This window comes from Narcine bancroftii, chromosome 3, assembly GCF_036971445.1.
Source record: "Narcine bancroftii isolate sNarBan1 chromosome 3, sNarBan1.hap1, whole genome shotgun sequence".
In the NCBI taxonomy this organism is placed as follows: Eukaryota; Metazoa; Chordata; class Chondrichthyes; order Torpediniformes; family Narcinidae; genus Narcine; species Narcine bancroftii.
In genome coordinates, this window is record NC_091471.1 from 134,775,457 (window position 1) to 134,795,520 (window position 20,064).

The 20,064-nt window shown below is 39.4% G+C and overlaps 1 protein-coding gene across 3 annotated transcripts in view; it reads right to left on the reverse strand.

Annotated features, from left to right (window-relative positions):
- nudt6 (nudix (nucleoside diphosphate linked moiety X)-type motif 6) overlaps window positions 1-20,064 on the reverse strand; it is a 111,550-nt gene that overhangs the window by 53,102 nt on the left and 38,384 nt on the right. For all 3 annotated transcript variants that reach the window (XM_069925216.1, XM_069925218.1, XM_069925217.1), the window contains one exon: window positions 16,258-16,313. In XM_069925216.1, coding sequence (XP_069781317.1) covers window positions 16,258-16,313 — 56 coding nt within the window. Of the gene's footprint in view, window positions 1-16,257; window positions 16,314-20,064 lie in introns of those variants that run through there.

A 20,064-nucleotide genomic window follows, 5' to 3' on the forward strand; every position in this document is an offset into this window, starting at 1 on the left:
TTGAAACTTGAAAAGATTTGTTGGATTAAGAGCAGTAATGCACTCAGAGGGAACCAACTTTTCTTAACATTCTGTTCACAGCACTAATGTAATACAGTTACTGGTAATTGTTCTGAGTATGGCCACTCTGACAAAGGAAGCATGTGGCCAAAGAAACATTCAGGAAATGCGCTGGGGCAAGTTGATGTCTTTACCCCTTCTTACTTTCAACCAAAGTGGCACAGTGATGCTCTGTAACTCAGTCTACTTCCTCTGTAGTGGAATGGCAAGCACACCTATTGTACGCCATATAATCCTAAAAGTTCAAAGTTCAGATTTATTTGACAAGAGTACATACATGATATCATATCTTTTTCCTGAGGGTCAGGCCAAATTTTGACTTATTAGTAGTGCAAAATTGTACTCAAGAAATTATATGTATACAAAAAAGATTGAGTTAAATTTAAGATTGAACAAGGAGAAACTAAAATCAGATTTGTAGGTATTTCAGTGGAGTAAAGAGAATTACAGTGTCATGAGAGTAACTGCCCAAAGTTTGGAAGATGACAGAGCAGCAATGGATGGCATTTATACAAGAAGGTGAAGGATAAATACAAATCAAAAAAGAGGAAATACTCAAATAGAAAATGTCACATTGTGGCTAACAAGAGAAGTTAAAGCCAACGTAAAAGCAAAAGAGAGGGCATTCAAGGAAGCTAAAATAATGGGGAAAAATAGAGGATTGGGAAGGTTTTAGTTACCTTTTTACAGAAGGTAACTAAAAAACATAAGGAGGGAAAGGATGAAGTATAAAAGTAGACTAGCAAATAATATCAAAGAGAATATAAAGGCTTCTTCAAGTTTATAAAGAGTAAAAGAGAGGGGAGAGTAGAGATAGGATAATTAGAAAATGTCACTGGAGAAATAATAATTGAAGACAAGGAGATGGCAGAAGAACTAAATGAGTGCATCAACCTTCACTGAGGAAGTCATTCGCAGTGTGCCAGATATTGAAGGGTATCAGGAAGGGAAAGTGGTGCAGCTACTATTTCAAGGGAGATGGTTCTCAGAAAGCTCAATGGTTGAAGGATTAATATGTCTTACAGATCAGATGGATTGCACCCTTAGGTTTTGAAAGAGTAACAGTAGAGATTGCGGAGGCATTGATAATGCTCTTTCAGGAATCATTAGATTCTGGTATGGTCTTGGAGGACTGGAAAATCACAAATGTCACCCCACTATTCAAGAAGGGAGGAAGGCAGCAGAGAGGAAATTATGGACCAGTTAGTCTGATGGAAGACATTGATTGTCAAGGATGAAGTAATGGAGTATTTGGAGACATATGACAAGATAGGCCAAAGCCAGTATGGTTTCCTTAAAGGAAAATCTTACTTGACAAACCTATTGGAATTCTTTGAAGAATGGACAAGTAGATTCAGTGGATGTTGTGCATTTGGATTTTCAGAAGGCCTTTGATAAGGTGCCAAACATGAGGCGAATTAACAAGATAAGAGCACATGGTATAAGAGGAAACATACTAATGTGGATAGAGCACTGGCTGATTGGCAGGAAGCAGAGAGTCGGAATACTGGGGCCTCATTTCTGGGAGGGGCACTTGACAAAGTGGTGACTCTCTGTCTTCCCTACTGTAGACAAAATTAAAGAATTTCATTTATGTTACATTCTAAATGTAGTATTACATGACAATAGTGGAACCTTTACTTTTACCTTACACGGATCATATTCTGGTTGGCTGCCAGATGCTAATGGTGTTTCATGGGGTCAGTGTTGGGGGCACTTCTTTTTATGTTGTATATTAATGAATCAGATTATGGAAGGAATAACTATGTGGCCAAGTTTGCAGATGATACAAAGGGGTCTGTGGAGGAGCAGGTAATGTTGAGGAAATAGGGAGGCTGCAGAAGGACTTAGACTGATTTAGAAAATGGGCAGAGAAGTAGCAAATTAAATACAATGTTGGAAAGTGGACAGTCATGCAATTTGGTAGAAAAAAATAAATGGTCAGACTTTTCTAATTGGGAATGAAATTGAAAATAACCAGATGCAGGATAGCCTGAAGGTAAACTTGCATGTTGAGTCAATGGCGGAGGCAAATGCAATGCTGGCATTCATTTCAAAGGTAAAGGTTCCATTATTGTCAAGTAATACTACATTTAGAATGTAACATACATGAAATTCTTTAACTTTGTCTACCGAAAGGAAGACAAAGAGTCACCAGTTTGTCCAGCGCCCCTCACAGAAATGAGGCTCTAGCAAGGAACGAACTTGCGACCCCTGCTCTAACCACTGAGCAAAATATAAGAGAAAGGATGTGATGTTGAAGCTTTATAAGGCACTAGTGAGCCCTCTCTTGGAGTAATGTGAGCAATTTTGGGAATTCTCAATTAAGAAAGGATGTGTTGATAATGAAGAGGGTTCAGAGGAAGTTCACAAGGATGATTCTGGGAATGAAAGGGCCATCAAATGAGGAGTGTTTGAAAGCTCTTGGCCAATACTTGTTGGAATTTAGGAGAATATGGTAGGGGGAGGGGGTGGAATCTTATTGAAACATCCCGAATGTTTAAATGCACAGAGAGAATAGATGTGAAAGGTTGTTTCCCATGGTGGGAGAGTTGAGGACAAAAGGGCACAACTTCAGGATGGAAAGGAATAAGGTTAGAACAGAGATGCAGAGTCTTTTTTTTAAGCCAGAGGGTAATACATCTGTAGAATTTGTTGCCACAGGTGGTTGAGGAAGCCAGGTAATTAGGTGTATTTAAGGTAGAGAGTGATAGGTTCTTGATTAGCCAGGGCATCAAAGATTATGGGGAGAAGGCTGGGCAGTGGGGCTGACTGGGAAAATAGATCAGCTCATGATTGAATGGCAGGGCAGACTCAATGGACTGAATAGCCTAATTCTGATCCTATGTCTTGTTCTTAAGTATAAAGAAGGAAAGAAATGTAAACAAACTAACTGTGCAAAACAAAAAAAAAAGTATGTGCAAAGTCAGAGTGCTTAAGTCAGTCTCTGATTGAGTCTGCTGTTTAGGAGACTGAAGGTGGAGGTGTAGCAACTGTTCCTGAACTTGGTGATATTGTGACATCTATATCCCTTTCCTGGTGGAAGCAGTGAGAATGTAACATGTCCTGGGTGGTGTGAATCCTTGATTATTGCAGCAAACACCTGAGGAAGTAGTTTCTTTACAATGACATTACTGTGTTCCTAGGTCATCAAAACAAGTTCTGTCTGCATGTCGATGAAGTTCTTGGAATGGAATTTGGAATGGTCAAACTGCGTATAACCATTTTCTAATTTACTATACAGCATTCTCTTAGGAATTTCTTCTGCACTAGTTAGCCACTGAAAGGATGGCCAGATTACAGTTTGCCAAGAAGTATTTAAAAGAGCCTGCAGAATTCTGGAAAAAGGTCTTGTGGAGAGATGAGACCAAGATTAGCATGTATCAATGTGATGGCAAAGGCAAAGTGTGGAGGAGTAAAGGAACTACTTCAATGCAAGGAGTATTGCAGGAAAGACAAACGAGCGTAGATCGAGGATTGGCAAGTGGAATTATGACACTGTGGCCATTAATGAAATGGTTACAGGAGGGGAGGAGGGGCAGGACAGCAACTCAATGCTCTGGGCTTCTGTTTTTTAGCTGCGGTAAAATGGGAGGGATGAAAAGGGAAGGCGTGGCATTGCCGTCAGGGAAAAATATTGCAGCTGTGCTCAGGCAGGACAGACCAAAGGGCTTGTCCGTTGAGGCTATGGGTGGAGGGATGGGAATGGTATGTCCAAATTGTTAGGTTGTATTATAGACCACCCAATTGTCAGCGAGAATTGGAGAAGCAAATCTGCAGACAGCTGCAGGAATCATAAGGTTGTGATAGTAGGAGATTTTAATTTTCCACATATTGACTGGGATTCCAATACTGAAAAGGGCTGGATGGCTTGGAGTTTGTCAAATGTGTTCAGGAAAGTTTTCTCCTATTAGGGAACAAGACAGGACAGGTGACAAAAATATGTGTTGGGGAACATTTTGGATCCAGTGATCATAATGCCATTAGTTTCAAGTTAATTATGGAGAAGGATAGGTCTGGGCCTTGGTTAAGACACTAAATTGGAGAAAGACCAATTATAAGGAAATGAGAAAGGATCTAGAATGCATGGATTGGGATAAGTTGTTTTCGGAGAAATAATGTGCGAGGTAAGTGGAGAACCATCAAAGGTGACATTTTGAGAGTACAAAGTTTTTTTAATGTTCTTGTCAAGATTAAAGGCAAGGTTAGTAGGCAAAGGAAACCTTGGTTTTCAAGGGATATTGGGGATCTGGTTCAGAAGAAGAGAGAGGAGTATACCAGGTAAAGGCAACATGGAGCAAATGAGGTACTTGAGGACTATAGAAAATGCAAGAAAAACCTCACGAGCAAAATCAGGAAAGTGAACAGAAGACATGAGGTTGCTTTGGAAGACAATGTGAAGGAAAGTCCTAAGGGTTTCTACATGTATATTAAAAGGATTGTAAGGGACAAAATTGGTCCCCTCGAAGATCAGATTGGTTGGCTATGTATGGTGCCAAAAGAGATGGGGGGGGGGGGGGTGGAATCTTAAATGCTTTTGTTTTCATCAGTGTTCATTCAGGAAATGGGCACAAAGTTCTGGGAAGTAAGGAAAACAAGCAGCAAAGTCAATGAACCTATACAGAATAAAGAGGAGGAAGTGCTTGCTGTCTTAAAGGAAATAAGGATGGATAAATCCCCAGGGCTTGACAAGATATTCCCTTGAGGGAGGATAGTGTAGGAATAGCAGGAGCTTTAGCAGAAATATTTAAAATGTCCTTCATCACGGGAGGATTGGAGGATAGCTCACATTGTTCCGTTGTTTAAAAATGGCTCCAAAAGTAACCCTGGAAATTATAGACCGGTGAGCCTGATGTCAATAGCAAGTAAATTATTGGAAGGTATTCTAAGAGATTGGATATACAAATTTTTGGATAGCCAGAAACTGATTAGGGTTCATCAACGTGGCTCTGTGCTTGGTAGGTCATGTTTAACTAATCTTAGAGGTTTTGAAGGAGGCTATCAGGAAAGCTGACAAAAGAAAGTGTTGAAGTTGTCTACATTGACTTTATTAAGGCCTTTGACAAGGTCCCACATGGGTGATCAGTCAGGTAGGTTCAGATGCTAGGTATTCTTGGTGAAGTAGTGAACTGGTGAAAGCATGCGTGCCAATACCCTGAGAATATCCTTATCTCATTAACCCTCTACACTGTTCCAGGATTGGACTTCAAATGGATTGTTATTTATTGGAAGATGGATTACACTATAATTGTTATCGTCTTCAGACCCATTCCATTATACACAATGAATTGTCAATTGGCAAATGTTTATTCCTGGAATGCATAAATGTATTCCAGGTGGCACCAGGTATAGATAGATGACATAGGACCAGACTAAGACTTCACCAAGGATCATACACTTTGTCTTTGTTTCTTGATATATTCTACAGGATTTCTAATAGGTTGGACAAAGTAACATGAACATAAACTTACATCTGTATCAGCTATTTCATCTATGCTCTCATATTATAGTTTTCATCTGAAAAAGGTTCACTGGGTACATGCTTGCTTAACCTCAGCTGCTGGAGGGCTTTTATCTTGGTGGTTCTTTGAAAACAATGGGTTTAAATATTTTGATATGCTAACCTGTCAAGTTCCCCCATGAATCTTACATTGTCTGTCATTCTTCTAAACTACAGTGAGTACAGACTCAACCTATTAACTTTTCCTAACATATTCCCTCCATATTCAGAATCATTCTTGAGAATGTTTTCTGAAATGCCTCTATTGATAAAATATTTTACCTTAAATACACTATATCCCAGATGTAGTCTCACTGCTGCCTTGTACATTACGGCAAGGCTTTCCTACTTTATACTCCAACCTTCTTTCCATTAGCATTTCGTATTACCTGTTGTACCTGCATGCTAACTTTGTGTTTCATGACAAGAACTCTCAAATCCCTTTGTTATATAGCTGTCTATTCTCTTTCTCAATTTAAATAACACATTTTATCATTCTTTTCATATTGCACTTTATTTCTCAACTTTTATGCCATTCATTTAACAATCTCTCTCTGTAAACTGTTTATATACTCCCCAGCTAGCCATCTCATCTACATTTGTATCATTTGCAAATATGGCTACTGCACAATTGCTATTTCCTCTAAATCATTAAACTAGATTATTAACAGTTATATTGTGGCACTGATGCCTGTGACATTCTGAGTCACAGAATGCCTTCCTAAAAATGACCCATTATCCACATCCATTGCTTTCTGTGAGTTAGGTTATCCTTTATCCACACTAATATGCTATAACCAGAACCTCAGGCAAAATTAGATATTGTGTGGTAACGTCAAATATCTTTTTAAAATCTAAAGATTAATCTACCACTAGCCCTCTATCCACTCTGGCTAATAATACTCAAAGAATTCTAAGAAATTTATCTGACATTATTTCCCATTCATGAACCTCTCCCGACTGCTTGATCAAATGAAAAGTTTCCAAATGTTACCAAATGTAATAGTTAATTCTAACATCTTTATAATAATGGATGTTTAAAGTTAAGCTTATTATCAACATATTATATATGTAAAATCAGACAAAATAGCATTTCTCTCGGCAACAGTGCACAAACACTGTTGTGGATTGTGGGTGGTCACTTGTCCTCCCTGTCTGAAACTTATTCAGAAGTCATATCACCTGTCAATCAAGGTTGGACTCCAGCCACTCATTAGTAGTAAATCACAAAAATCTGTAGACACACTGGCGCTGCTGCAAACGCCACTCTGGTTGTGACAATTCAATGTTCACGGCAGTGGGACATTGCTGGGGAGGTACGATTGACGGGGTGGGTGTTGATTGACGGTGGGGGTCGCGTCTGACGGGGAGAGGGTGACTGACTGGGAATGTGGTGATTGACGAGGGGGGGGAGAGACTGACAAGGGTGGGAGGAGACTGACAGCTGGGGAGGTGACTGACAGGGGAGACAGACTTACCAATAGTTCCCTTGAGTGCGTAACGTATCACATACCGCGTCTTCGTGGGGATAGGATCTCCTTTAAATCGCCAGGTTGGTGATTTAATGGATCAATCCCCCTGCAGCTTAAAAGGTGCTGGAGGCAGCTTAAAAGGTGCTGGAAGCAGCTTAAAAAGTGCTGGAGGCAGCTTAAAAGGTGCTGGAAACAGCTTAAAAGGTGCTGGAAGCACCTTTACCCCAGTAATCACACCTAGGTCCCAGGAGGGCTACCCAGATGCTGCAGTTTTAAAGTGCCAATTGATTTTACTGCTTTCCATTAAACCTGGTCAACTTTTCTTTCCCCTCCCCCTTTCCTGGTTTTCAAGTTCTTCCACCCACCCAGATATCCTTCCTTCCCCTTATTGCTGCTATCCCCTTCCTCCTTTCTCCACCTATCATCTCCTGCCTTTGCCACCCCCCCCTTTCCCACCCCTCCCCCACCCTATCTTTTTCTTCGGATGTTTGCCGACATTCTCTCATACCTTGATGAAGGGCTCAAGCCCAAAACGTCAGTTGTGTATCTTTACCGTTGCTACATAAAGGACACTGTTTGACCTGCTGAGCTTCTCCAGCATTTAATGTTTTTACTTCAACCACGGTGTCTACAGATTTTTGTGATTTACTACTAATGAGTGGCTGGAGTCCAACCTTGAATGACTGGTGATATGACTTCTGAATAAGTTTCAGACAGGGAGGACAAGTGATCACCTGCAATCCACAATATTTCAGACAATATGCCTCATGGCATCGACCCTTCTCCCCACCTGATCATGACAGGCACTTCACCCAGGGGTTTCCCTATGATGCCAGCGGATCGACCATTTTCATTTTCAAGCCGATGGAGGACACGACCTAGGTCAGTTTAATGGAGTTCCCTGACTACCTCTGAGGTAGGTCAGGGACCCAGTTGGATTTGGACCACACTGACTGGGTTGGACCCTTTCAAGTTGCTGCGTGAGTGGGGCGCTAACTGTTCAAATTGCCTGGTTAACCCCATTTTACACGGCAGCTTGAAAGGGCCTTTTGTTAATGTCATCTGGCTGGAGAATGCCCACATGGAAAATAAGGTGTTCCTCCAACTGTGGGTGGTCTGGGTGGGATAGAACACAAGACCACGGACAGACATGTGACTTGGAAATGAAATGGTTGGCTACTGGGAGGTCGATGTGGTTGCGAACGGAGAGGAGGTGCTGAGCGAAGTGATCTCCCAGTCTGCGGCCCATCTCCGATGTAGAGAATGCCACAAAGGGAGCACCGGATGCAGTAAATAAGTCCTCTGGATGTACAAGTGAAATGTTGCTTCACGTGAAAGGCTTGTTTGGGCAAGTTTTGCACCTCCATACAAGAGGAGAGGACTGGCTGCCTAGGGTTTCACTTGAAATAAGGCAAACAAACAGGAAATCTGTGGTGACCAGAAAGAATGAAGTTATCATCTGGAAAACCCTGATGGAGCAGGTTTCTTCGTGAAGACACTGATGTGGCTGACTAGAAGGAATCAGTTTGTGTCCAGTGAATATTTCTCTCTGAAAACTGACAAGAACCTTCCTGAGCAGTAACCATTTACCTTTCAAACACCAAAATCTGGTGAACTTCTTAAATGTTAAATTCTGTGCACAGTATAAGGATTGCCTGCAACCAGTGAACTTGGAGGAATGAGAAGTGAGATTAGACTGTGAAGTAAATAACTTTTCTAAACTTACACACACATTATATACATGTGCACTTAGAATTAGAAGGGTGTTAAGCTAGGTGAAGTAAGTTAATAGCAATAAGTTAGCATTTGATCCTGTTTTCATGTTTAAAGATAATTAAAAGCAACTTTTGTTTAAGTAACCATTGGTCTTGGTGAATTTCTGTTGCTGCTGGGTTTTGGGGTTCTCTGGGCTTGTAACAATATCTGTATAGTTTTTTAGTAATATAGTAATTGAGTATTGTTTTACATTCTCCCCTGTTTGTCTCCGGTATGTTCATTAATGTTACGTGTGATTGTAACACTCATGTCCAGACTCGTCTCTCTGTGAACCCACCAAACCTAATATTCTTCCAAACACAACAATTGGTGCCAAGAGCAGGGTTCAAAGAGTTTCTGTTGGACACACGTGAAGTACTAACCAAGTTGGAAATCATACTAATGAGTGTGTGTGGGTGTCCTGTTGAGTGAATGTGACTGGGGCAACAGGAGACAACCCACAGATGCAAAAGGTACCCTGGAGTTGGAATATAAAATCCCTGGGTGGACCGCCATCCGTCACATGCCATGCCAGACAACTAGATCAACAGGCTGGACCCCCACGGAGAGAAGATAGGGTACCACTGGAGGAATCAATATTTTCCAAGGCCAAGGGGAGTCATGGGGGAGTTCTATGGTTACTAATATTCCACCTTAGGTGCCAGTGTGGTATAATGCCCAATTTAAGTAATCAGGGTATCCAGAAAGACATGGAGATAGAATTCCTGCAGCATCACTGTTGGGCACTACAGTCTGTTGTGCAGACTGCCCAAGTGCAAGAGATCAACATAGAAATGAAAGTCATGAAGGCAACTTCCAAGCTGATTGAAATGCAGCAGCTGGCTGGTCTGACTGACAGCCCGACCCAGGCAAAATCTGAACCTTTGTCCAGCAGGGGAGGGGATCGACACATAGTTGAGGGATAGGTATGTGAGGATGGATGGTGATGACCAGGAGGAAACTGAGTCTTATGACACACATCCTCCCTCCTGTGGGCCTGAGCCTTTGTAAGTCTGACATGGTCCCAGGTTTGCCACAAGGGCACCCTGCCAACCCTCCAAAACGAGGAGATGGGGGGGACCTTGGGTACATATGTGCTCACTTTGAGGTAATGGACACCCGGGACTACTCCTCCAAGGAACTAACAGGGCTAAGGGACCAATACCATCAGCAGCCAGGCAAACACCTAGTCATGCCCTTGCTATGGCTGTTGGATGAGGGGGTCTCCAATGTCTATTCAGTCACCACCTCACGTTTTGATCTTGAAAGGGGTGGTCTTACCCCTCGTGAGGCTGGTGATTGGGAACAAAGTCATTAGCCTCCTCGAGGGATTAGTCCACATGGAGGGGGGAGCACCCACACAAGTTTGAAGGGCTGAAGGCAAGTTCGGCGATGCCACTCTGCCAGTAACTCACAGAGGCATGTATGCTCTCTTGAGAGAGCATTGCAGGGGAAGCCCCATGGGGTGGAGCTTTCTATCCGCTGCCCACTCTAGCCTGGAACAGCCTCCCCTTTGGTCCTCCCCCACTGAAAGTGGCTCCTGACTAATCTATCTTTTGAGTTCTCCAAACATCCCCCATGCCTCCTCCCCCACAGGAGAAGACGACCCTTCAAACTGTCCCTCTTCTCGATGTGAGATTCTACGAAATACTCATCAAAACGCTGCTGCGATCCCATCACTGATTCCAGCTATTAGCATCAGCTCGTTTTAGCTGCAGGAGTGGTTGTTACTTATTTTGCACAGAATTTTCAAGCAGACATACAACAGCTGTTGCCATGGAAATGTCACCATTGGACACTCGAGCTCAACAATGACCGCATCTTCTGTTATACACATTCTGAGTGCAGCTTTTGTTATGTACCTTTTGCTTTTTTCTCTCTCTCTTTTTAATTTCACCCTGAGCTGTGGTAATATAGTATATGCCGCTTAACGCCTACAATACATTTTGTGAATTTGGGTGTTTTGCAATGTGGACATTGTGTAAACAATATATTATTGTGTATACTTAGCAAAGCATATGGGATACTGAACTTTAAACTGTTTAATTTTTTTTCACTTTTTAAACTTTTATGTAACCACTTTCTTAGCCTAGATCACACACAATTTAACAAAGAGGAACAAAATCATCCACATCACTGCTCTCAACTTCCTCATAGTGTTCCACTGGAAGAGTTTCAGGTCAAATAACCCCCACTGATGAACTGACACTCTAATGTCTGAAGAACCTGTCTGAAGCTCTTCTCGGGGAGGTGTTGGTTTCTTCAGGAATATGTCCAGTGTTGTTTGCATAGTTTGCCTTTCCCTTTTCTTCATAAATTTCTTTATATGCAGCAAACACTGCATGAGCATTCCTCTCTATCAGTGAAAAGCAGGCAGTGTTTGGGTCCATCTTTTCAGCAAGATGTTAAAGGGTTAGCCACATTCTTTGCAGACCTTAACAGTGAACCTCACCCGCACCTGTTCTTCTCCTTCTGCAATTTCCTTTTCCCTTGCCGCCTCTTTTTCACGTATTCACTCCTGCTCTATCTCCAGCAACTCTTCATTTGTTAGTTTCTCAGGAGCCATCTCAAGAAGTTCTTCAATGTCCTCATCATCTATGTCCAGGCTCAGGTTGTTTTTTCACCATGTCGACATCAGTTGTATTAATCATTGTAATCTCATTATATTTTTCAAATCCCTTAAATTCATGCACATACTATGTTTTCCATATGCCATTCATGCACTCTTTGGTCACATCATCCCAAGCCCAAGCAAAGTTCTTCAGGCAGTGGAAAATGTACTCCTTCCAGAACTGCATCAGTATCTTGCCAGTGTTACCAGTAGCAGCAACAGCCTGAGCAAAGGTCCCCCTCAGGTAGTTGGCCTTGAATGCTGCAATAACCTCTTAGTCCATTGGCTGGATTAAAGAGGTGGTGTTTGGTGGGAGAAACACCACTTTGATGTTGGGCTGAAGGTCACCAATGAAAGGAAGATGTCCTGGAGCATTGTCTACAATTAGCAAAATATTGAAAGGTATGCCTTCTTCCAAGCAGTACTTCTCCATTTCACTGGCATAGCAATCGAGAAGGGCATCCTGAAACAGCAATTGTGTCATCCAGGACTTTTTATTGCTCCTGTAATAAACCGGTAAGGTACGTTTGTTAATGTTCTTGAAATCTTTGCGGTTTTCACTATGCCAAATAAGAAATGGCTTTAATTTGTAGCTCGCAACATTGCCTCCTAACCACACTGTCACTCTGTCTTTAAAAACCTTAAAGCCTGGCATTGACTTGGCTTCCTTATGGATAAAGCTCCTTTCAGACATTCCCTTCCAGAATAAAGAGATTTCATCCAGATTAAAAATTTGCTAGGGCAAGTGACATCCCTCTACAATGAGCTTATCTAAGGCTTCAACAAATTCATTTTTTAATTAGTTTAATTTGATTTTCAAAGATTCTCACAAATCCAAACAATACAATCTCCCTCAACAATGGGATACAACATAGAGTCTGTTTTTCCTCCTACCCCTCTCTCCCCATACCCTAAGATCACAACGTTTATACAGATTAAACAAACTAAAAAAAAAACAATTATCAGTAACATCACAGACCCTTAAAGAAACTTAAGAAAAAACCCAAAGTAACCTGAAATTAAAAAACAGAACAAAATGCATCTGCGCCACGACCCATCTCATTTATCTCAACCATTCCACGACTGGCAGGAATTACTGCCTCTCTTTTATTCAGACCAATGTGTTGTTTCTGCTGCCTTCACATCAGCACTTGCAGACTCATCACTCACTTCCACGTTATGCAGTGAAAAACGTTGTTTGAAGCGCCTGATCCACCCAGAGCTCGCACTAAACTCATTATCATGGTCAGGTCCTGCTTTTTCTTTAAGCATCGTGCCTTAGCAGTGATCTTCAATGTGCTGAGAGGGACTCGCTTTTGTGTTTGGTCTTCAATCCACAACATTAGCATATTCTCCATATTGATATAGGTCCCTCTTGAATTTTCATGAGCCTTGTAGCTTTCAGTGGAGCTGATCCTTTAACAGCTTGGAGAACCCTTTCTTGTTTTTGAGGATTGTTGTGATTGTCGAGTGCGACATGCCTAAATCGTGAGCAATAGCGTTCATAGTTTTTCCACCTTTGTGTTGTTTAATAAACTTTTGTTTCACTTCCAAATTGATACTTCTCCTTTGCCTCTTGCTGCTGTTATCACATGCTGCATTTGGGAACCATGATAGATAGAAAGTACAGTATAGTACTTACATATTTAACCCTTTATATACAAAAGACGAGATAAACATGCGCGGGAAGTTGTTGCGTACGTCCGGTTACATCCGCTATGTCCCGTTCTGCGATTGGGATTTCCGAACTCTATTATAACCTTATGGGACCATGGACCGCGGATATATATGCGGTCAGACATTGCTGGAACTGACGTTAAGTGTCGCATACCTGTAATGTCCCTCAACACACTCAAGAAATTGGAATTACAGATCACTATTACAATGTTACAGTTTATAAGTACAGTGTTACAGATCAAATACTACCAAAGAAATATTGTATATATTTTGTTTCCATTCAACAATGACAGTATCCCCACCAGCCCTCCCATTAACAGAAATAAATGTCATGGGGAGGGTGCTTCAGGAGCTTTTATTTAAAATTACTAATTTAGCCAACTTTTAGTCCTGACTCTTCCTGGCTATTGTTATAGGGAACCAACACAGACACTTGTGGTATCCATTTAAAGGGAACACAAGCAGGAATGGCATCCTGGTGTCAGATGATAGCCCAGAAAAATGGGGCACTCCCAGGAGATACAAGTACACTCTGGATGTATGCCTGCTGGCCTGTCCCCTGCCTCATCATGGGATAGCGCAGTGATGGGCATCTGGAATCTGTGCTGAGGGAGCACTCAAATGTGAAGCCAAGGTGTGGGATGCATGAGCCAATAGAGGGCTCTGGTACCTCATGGATGACCTTGCACAACCTGCTCACAGATTTTGGTGATAAAGTTGCACACATTTGCCACCCAGCCCAGAGAAACCTGGCAAGTGAGCCAGTGACCAGACAATTTTCTCTCTCTTCCCTCCCTCTGACACTGGAGAGTAGCTCCCACAGCACCCTGCTCCATTGGAAACACAACAACCCTGTTTGACTGGGGGGGGGGGGGGGGGGGACTGGTGAGGCGTTATCATTGAGTATGATTATGTGCCTTGTCCAGCATATGGAAGGCACTTGATCGACTTGGTTTGCATCATTTTTAAACACTTTTTTTTTCTCTCTTCAGTTTCACATATATATATATATTTTATTTATAACATGTAGATAGAGTTTTTTGTAGTTATTGTAGAGAGATGTGACTTCCGAGGGGTGGAATGTTATATGTGGATTGTGGAGAAACATTTGGCCTCCCTGTATGTCTGGAATATTGTGGATTGCGGGTGGTCACGTATCCTCCCTGTCTGAAACTTATTCAGAAGTCACATCACCTGTCAATCAAGGGTGGACTCCGGCCAACATCAATGCAAAGCACATTCTTTCTCTCTGCTTTATGGTAAATGCTCCGCACCAGGTCGCTACTGTGGACATCACTGGGAGTGTTGCAAGTAAGGTGTGCACTACACTTAAGCTAAGTCTAGTACTGTACTGTGATAGGTCAGTGCTTGCAGAGAGCCACACCCCGTTTGGTACAGGGAACTGGGTGTGTGCGTGAAAGTCCCTATCTGTAGAATGTGTACACGTGTGTGAATGTGTAGAGTAAGGCAGCCACTGGTATTGGAGTCCAACCTTGGTACGATATGAATGTCTATATTCTTGTTTGGTAATATAGCAATTGAGTATCGTTTGATCTTCTCCTCTGTTTGTCTCCTGAGTGTTCATTAAAGTTACTCATGATTACAACATGTGTCCAGACTCGTCTCTCTGTGAACCCATCGAATCTGATATCCAAACACAATTCATATACGCATATAATACACTTCTGACACAGCATATTATAATCAGATATCCATAAAAATATAAATATGTATAACTATTCAGGAATAAGTTACTCAGTTTCAGTTATAAAAGACCAAAGGTTACATGATACCATTCATCAATCTCAAAGCCTGTGGGAAAATCTATTTCCCAGCCTGGCAGTCCAGATCTTGATGCTTCTGTATCTGCTTCCTGATGGCAGAAGGTCAAAGGTACTGAGTGATGGATGGTAGGTATCCTCAATAATTATTTGAATCCTATTTAAGCAATGGTCCCAAAGAATGTCATCAATAGACAGAAGGGGGACCCCATTGCTAACCCTCCAGTATTCATATGCCTTTAGCTTCCCACATTTTGTAGAATTAGGGTATAACATTAGTAGTTTTCCAATGTTTGGCACCTCTCCAGAATCTATGGATTTTTTGAAGATTACAACCACTCATCCACCTCTCCGTGGCCACTTCTTTTAGGAATCTGGGATGTAAATCATCAGGTGCAAGGGATACATTAGCTATTATCCTTATTAGTTATATAAATTATTATCCTCCATTCATATTGATGACATTTAATTCTCCCAACACCCTTCCCATATTTTAATGATGGTGATGTGATTTCATTCTCTCCCATATTTTTTGTATTAAGTTAATGTTCTTCTCCCATGAAGATTAAAGCATTATCCTCGCCATTTCATTATCCCCATAGCTATTTCCTGTGGATCTGTGTTCACTTTTCATTTCTATGCACTTAGTCAAGCTGTTTTGTTAGCTTTTATATTTCTTGCTAATTAGTTGTCATAGTTCACTTTTTTAAAATCTTATTTGATTACTTCTTTCTGGATTCCAAATTTATCCCAATCATTGAGCCTACTACTAACTCCTGTTACTATATATTTTTCTCTTTCATCTTAATGTCCTCCTTAAATTCCTTACTTAGCCATTTTAGATTCATTCATCTCTTACAATCTTTCCACCTTACAGGAAATTATGAATATGAATAAATATATTTTCAATATTTTTCTGACTTTCTACAAATAATCAAATCAGTTGCTAGCATCTATATTTTCCACAAAATTCTAGGGTAAGTGCTCCAGAGATCTTGCAATATGAATTATAAACCATGTCGTCTATATTGGAGTTGCAAATCCAGATAATGCAGGTATCATATATAGTGTATTGAAGTTATGAGAAGATAGACCTGTACACAGTAAATGTGGGTGTATAAAGTCATTATGAGTAGATTTCTCTGATTCATGTTTCTGTGCACTGTTTTTGTGTAACAAACTGCTAGATTGTGTATGGTCAAAAACTGAAATATTAGTTGTGTGTGGGAGGCCATTTAAATTTAGCCAATGCAAAGTGGTAGAGACCGATTAACAGATCACTATTGGAATAGGTCAATCATTAGATAGATAGTTAACAACAGTCCCTCAATAAGTAACATTTTCTTGGAACATGTTCATGTTTATTTGACAAGAATATGAATAGATTATAATTTAATTTACCTTATTTTTATCTTGCACGACCAGTACTTTATTCATCCTTTCATTCAGCACTGCACCTGCAGGATGGACAAGAAATTAATGAGTCTAGTGTAAAGCTATAGAGTAATACAAAATACTGGTAATAAAATTTTTTGATATTCACACATGCAGTAGTCTTCAGCACATGTTGAGAAGGTCAAGTTTTCTTGTATTTTTTTTAGTAAAGAGCCCACCCAATTAAAAGTTAAAGTATATGATCAAATTACTATAAAAGAAGTTCAGAGCATGAAAAGGAATTACTAACGACATTGAATTTAAGGTGGTTTCTGCAAAGGATCCAATGTTGTAAACTTCTTATAATATGACTCATTTAAATGTGGCCAGTCTTCTAAAAATCATTAAGATTTTCCAATAATTTATAGGTTACAGGCAAATAATGCAAGATGGGATGAATATGGATGGGTGCCCACAGGTCAGAGTGGACACAATGAGCTAAATGTACTGTTTAAAAGCTCGATCTGCCTTTTTCCCTTCTTATGTCTTCAACGTTCTTCAACTCAATGATTGACAGTTAAGATTTCAAGGTAGTGACGCCAAAAGAGTCCTATTTGCTCAGAACAGACAGGCAGTTCTTAAAATTACTTAATTCAATTTAGAATTCACAATCTGTTCTGACTTATTTTAGTTGGCATTGTTTATATAAATTTCCCTGCAATGTTATGCATTGAATAATAAGAGCAGCAGAAATTTCAAATTCTTAAAGCACTTTCTTTACACCTGCACTGAATTACCACACTCACAAACTGTCTATTTATTACACTTTCGTTTATGATGCAGTCTGCTTTTGAGAGCAAGATGTGATATTGCACATTCTTTCCTTTGAATATTTTATTTATAATTTTTCAAACTCAGTGTCAACAATCCATAATAATATATAATAATAAAAGCACACTACATTTTCCAATTACATACAAGGTTTCACAGTTGAGTCCAAATTTCCCCCCTCTCGTGTTCCCAACCTTATCCCATTTAATACATCCAGAGACAAAGTTAAATAGACAATTGCCCGAAAAAGAAAAACAATAATAAATTAGCCCTTATCCCTAATTCCTGTAGTATTTTTCAGTATCCCTTTAACTTCCTGACCAATTAGGGACTTAAGGTTCAAAAAGTAAAACAAAACACACGAAAAAGTAAAAACAATCTCAAAGTAAAAAAAAATAATTGTAGGATTCATTGGGATCCCTCCAGGTCTTTGAATTTTTGTGACTCAACCTGATTAAGATGGATCCCTCCCACCCCTCCTCAATGAGAGGATAGGTGGGAGTGGACAGAGCGATAAAGCACAAGGAACCTATATAATGCAGGTACGCTTGCCAAATTTTAAGCAAGGTGTCATATTTTCTCCGTAAGTTATAGGTAATTTTCTCCAGGGGAACACAGCTCTGCATTGATATTGCACATTCTTTACTATCAGTGAACACAACAGCATCAGAAAATTTATCTCTCTTCTTAAGTAATTAATTCTTCAATATACAATATAGGACTTTATGAAAAACTCTCCATCCCTTCCTTTCTAAAGATGAAAATTTGAGTTGTCAAGAGTCAGGAAATTCACAGGAACTTGGTTGAATGGATTCAGAATTGGCTTGCCTGCAGAAAGCAGAGGGTAGTAGTAGTAGTAGTAGTTGGAACATATTCTGCCTGAAGGTTAGTGACTAGTGGTTCTTCAAGGATCTGTTCTGAGACCCCTGCTCTTTTTAACTTTTCCTAATGGACCTGAAGAATTAGAAGGAAGAGTTACTAAGTTTGCAAATGATATAAAGATTAGAGGTGTTCTGGATAATGTAGACAGTGGTCATAGGTTGCAACAAAATATAGACAGGATACAAAATGAATAGCTCCAGCTTCTTTACAAAGATTAATGGATGTTGTTTAAAGCGAAACATTAACTTCCTGTTACTTATTTTCCATTAATTTGAATCTCTTATGATCAGAAAATATGCTTTAGGCCTGGTGAATTTCAAACATGCATTAACGTTACATTTTTAAGTCTTCAATGAGAGATATTTTCCTTAGGTTTGTTCAATGTCACTGGATGCCTCTAACTCAATACCAGGCAAAGACTGGAAAGCGAAGATCCTAGTCAGAAAATCCTTGCAACTGTAATCTGGTTCATTAGAATATAATATGTATGATAAGTATCATAGTTACTCATTGCATCCAAGAATTTGGAGTGCATCATCTAAAGTTTGAATGCATCTGCTAGCACATTTCTTTGAATCTGGCCACATAATTTAAACTAAGAAAGCTGATGTCAAGCGCACTCAGTAAGAAATAATTAGTTCGCTCCCAGTCCACACACAGCTAAAAGTATTAATTTTTTTTATCCAATAGGTTCGTAAATAATTTTGAATTGGAAAAAAATTATTAAATATATATGTTAGCATATGGAGACATACAGTATTCCAATATTATTCTTTTAAAAATCATTTTATTGAAATTTAAAAATATACAAAATTAAACCATACAGTTACATTTTAATATACAATTGCAGAAGGGAAAAAAAAACAAAAAGGAAAAAAAAACATTTGGTCAAAACCCCTTCCATTTACCATGGTTAGAAAAAGAAAACTAACACGTGGATATCAAGTGATGACAACTCAGAAATCGACACACACCATTGAAGTTTAGATCAGTCTTAAAACTTTAGATTATGGTAAAGGTCCATAAAAGGACCCCATGTCTTTATGAAATGAGTATTTGAATCTTTAATGGCATATCTTCTTTTTCTAAACTTAAACAGGACACAACATCATTTAACTATTGTGTATGTGTAGGTGGAGTGTTATCCTTCCATTTGATTATTATTGCACATCCGGCTATCAAGTAAAAGATAAAATTTGGTTTTGAGATTAAGTCAATAAAACATCATCATCAGATAATCCAAAAAGGGCAATTAAAGGCTAAGATTCCAATTTAAACTTGAGAATCACTGATAGTGTGTGAAAAATATCTTTCCAAAATTTTTCTAGACTAGGGCAAAATCAAAACGTGAACCAAGGAAGCATCTGCAATTTTACATTTGTCACATAGAAGATTTATATCAGAATAAAAAGGAGCTAATTTAGCTTTAGATAAATGTACTCTATGGACCACTTTAAATTGCAATAAACAATGTTATGCACAAAGGGAAGTTGTATTAATCAAATTACAAATGGAATCCCAAACCTCATCAGAAATCAAAGATTTAAATCATGTTCCCGATTGCTCTTGATCCCAACTAAAGAGGCTATTCTTGAGTCAAGCAAATTATTGTAAATAAGAGATATTAAACGTTGGAAAATCCAAAAGTAAATCGAGAATATTTGCCTCAGCAATTTGCGGAAAATTGGGAATCTAAGATGAACATAATGTCTAACTATTAAATATCTAAAAAAATGTGTATTTGGTATTTTGACACAAATGTTCAAAAGAAATAAAACTATTATGAATAAAAAGGTCTTTGAAACATTTAATACCCAATCAATACCCAAAAATATTAAAATATTTTTGAATCTTATATACTTTTTGATGTCTTCCACTCTTATGCAAAGTTTGCAGATCAGAGGAAAATATACAAGTACAGTCCTTCATAACATTTTAAAATAAATTGTAGGTCTGTCAAACATGCATAAATATTGCCATAACATTTACAGTTTTGTTTAAATATTGAGTTATTTTCCCCATTCTATGTCCTGACTAGTTGGGTCATAAGGAAAAAAAAACTGCTGAAATTCTTAAAATCTATTTAATAATTGACCTCAGCATTTATCTTAAAGAACAGTG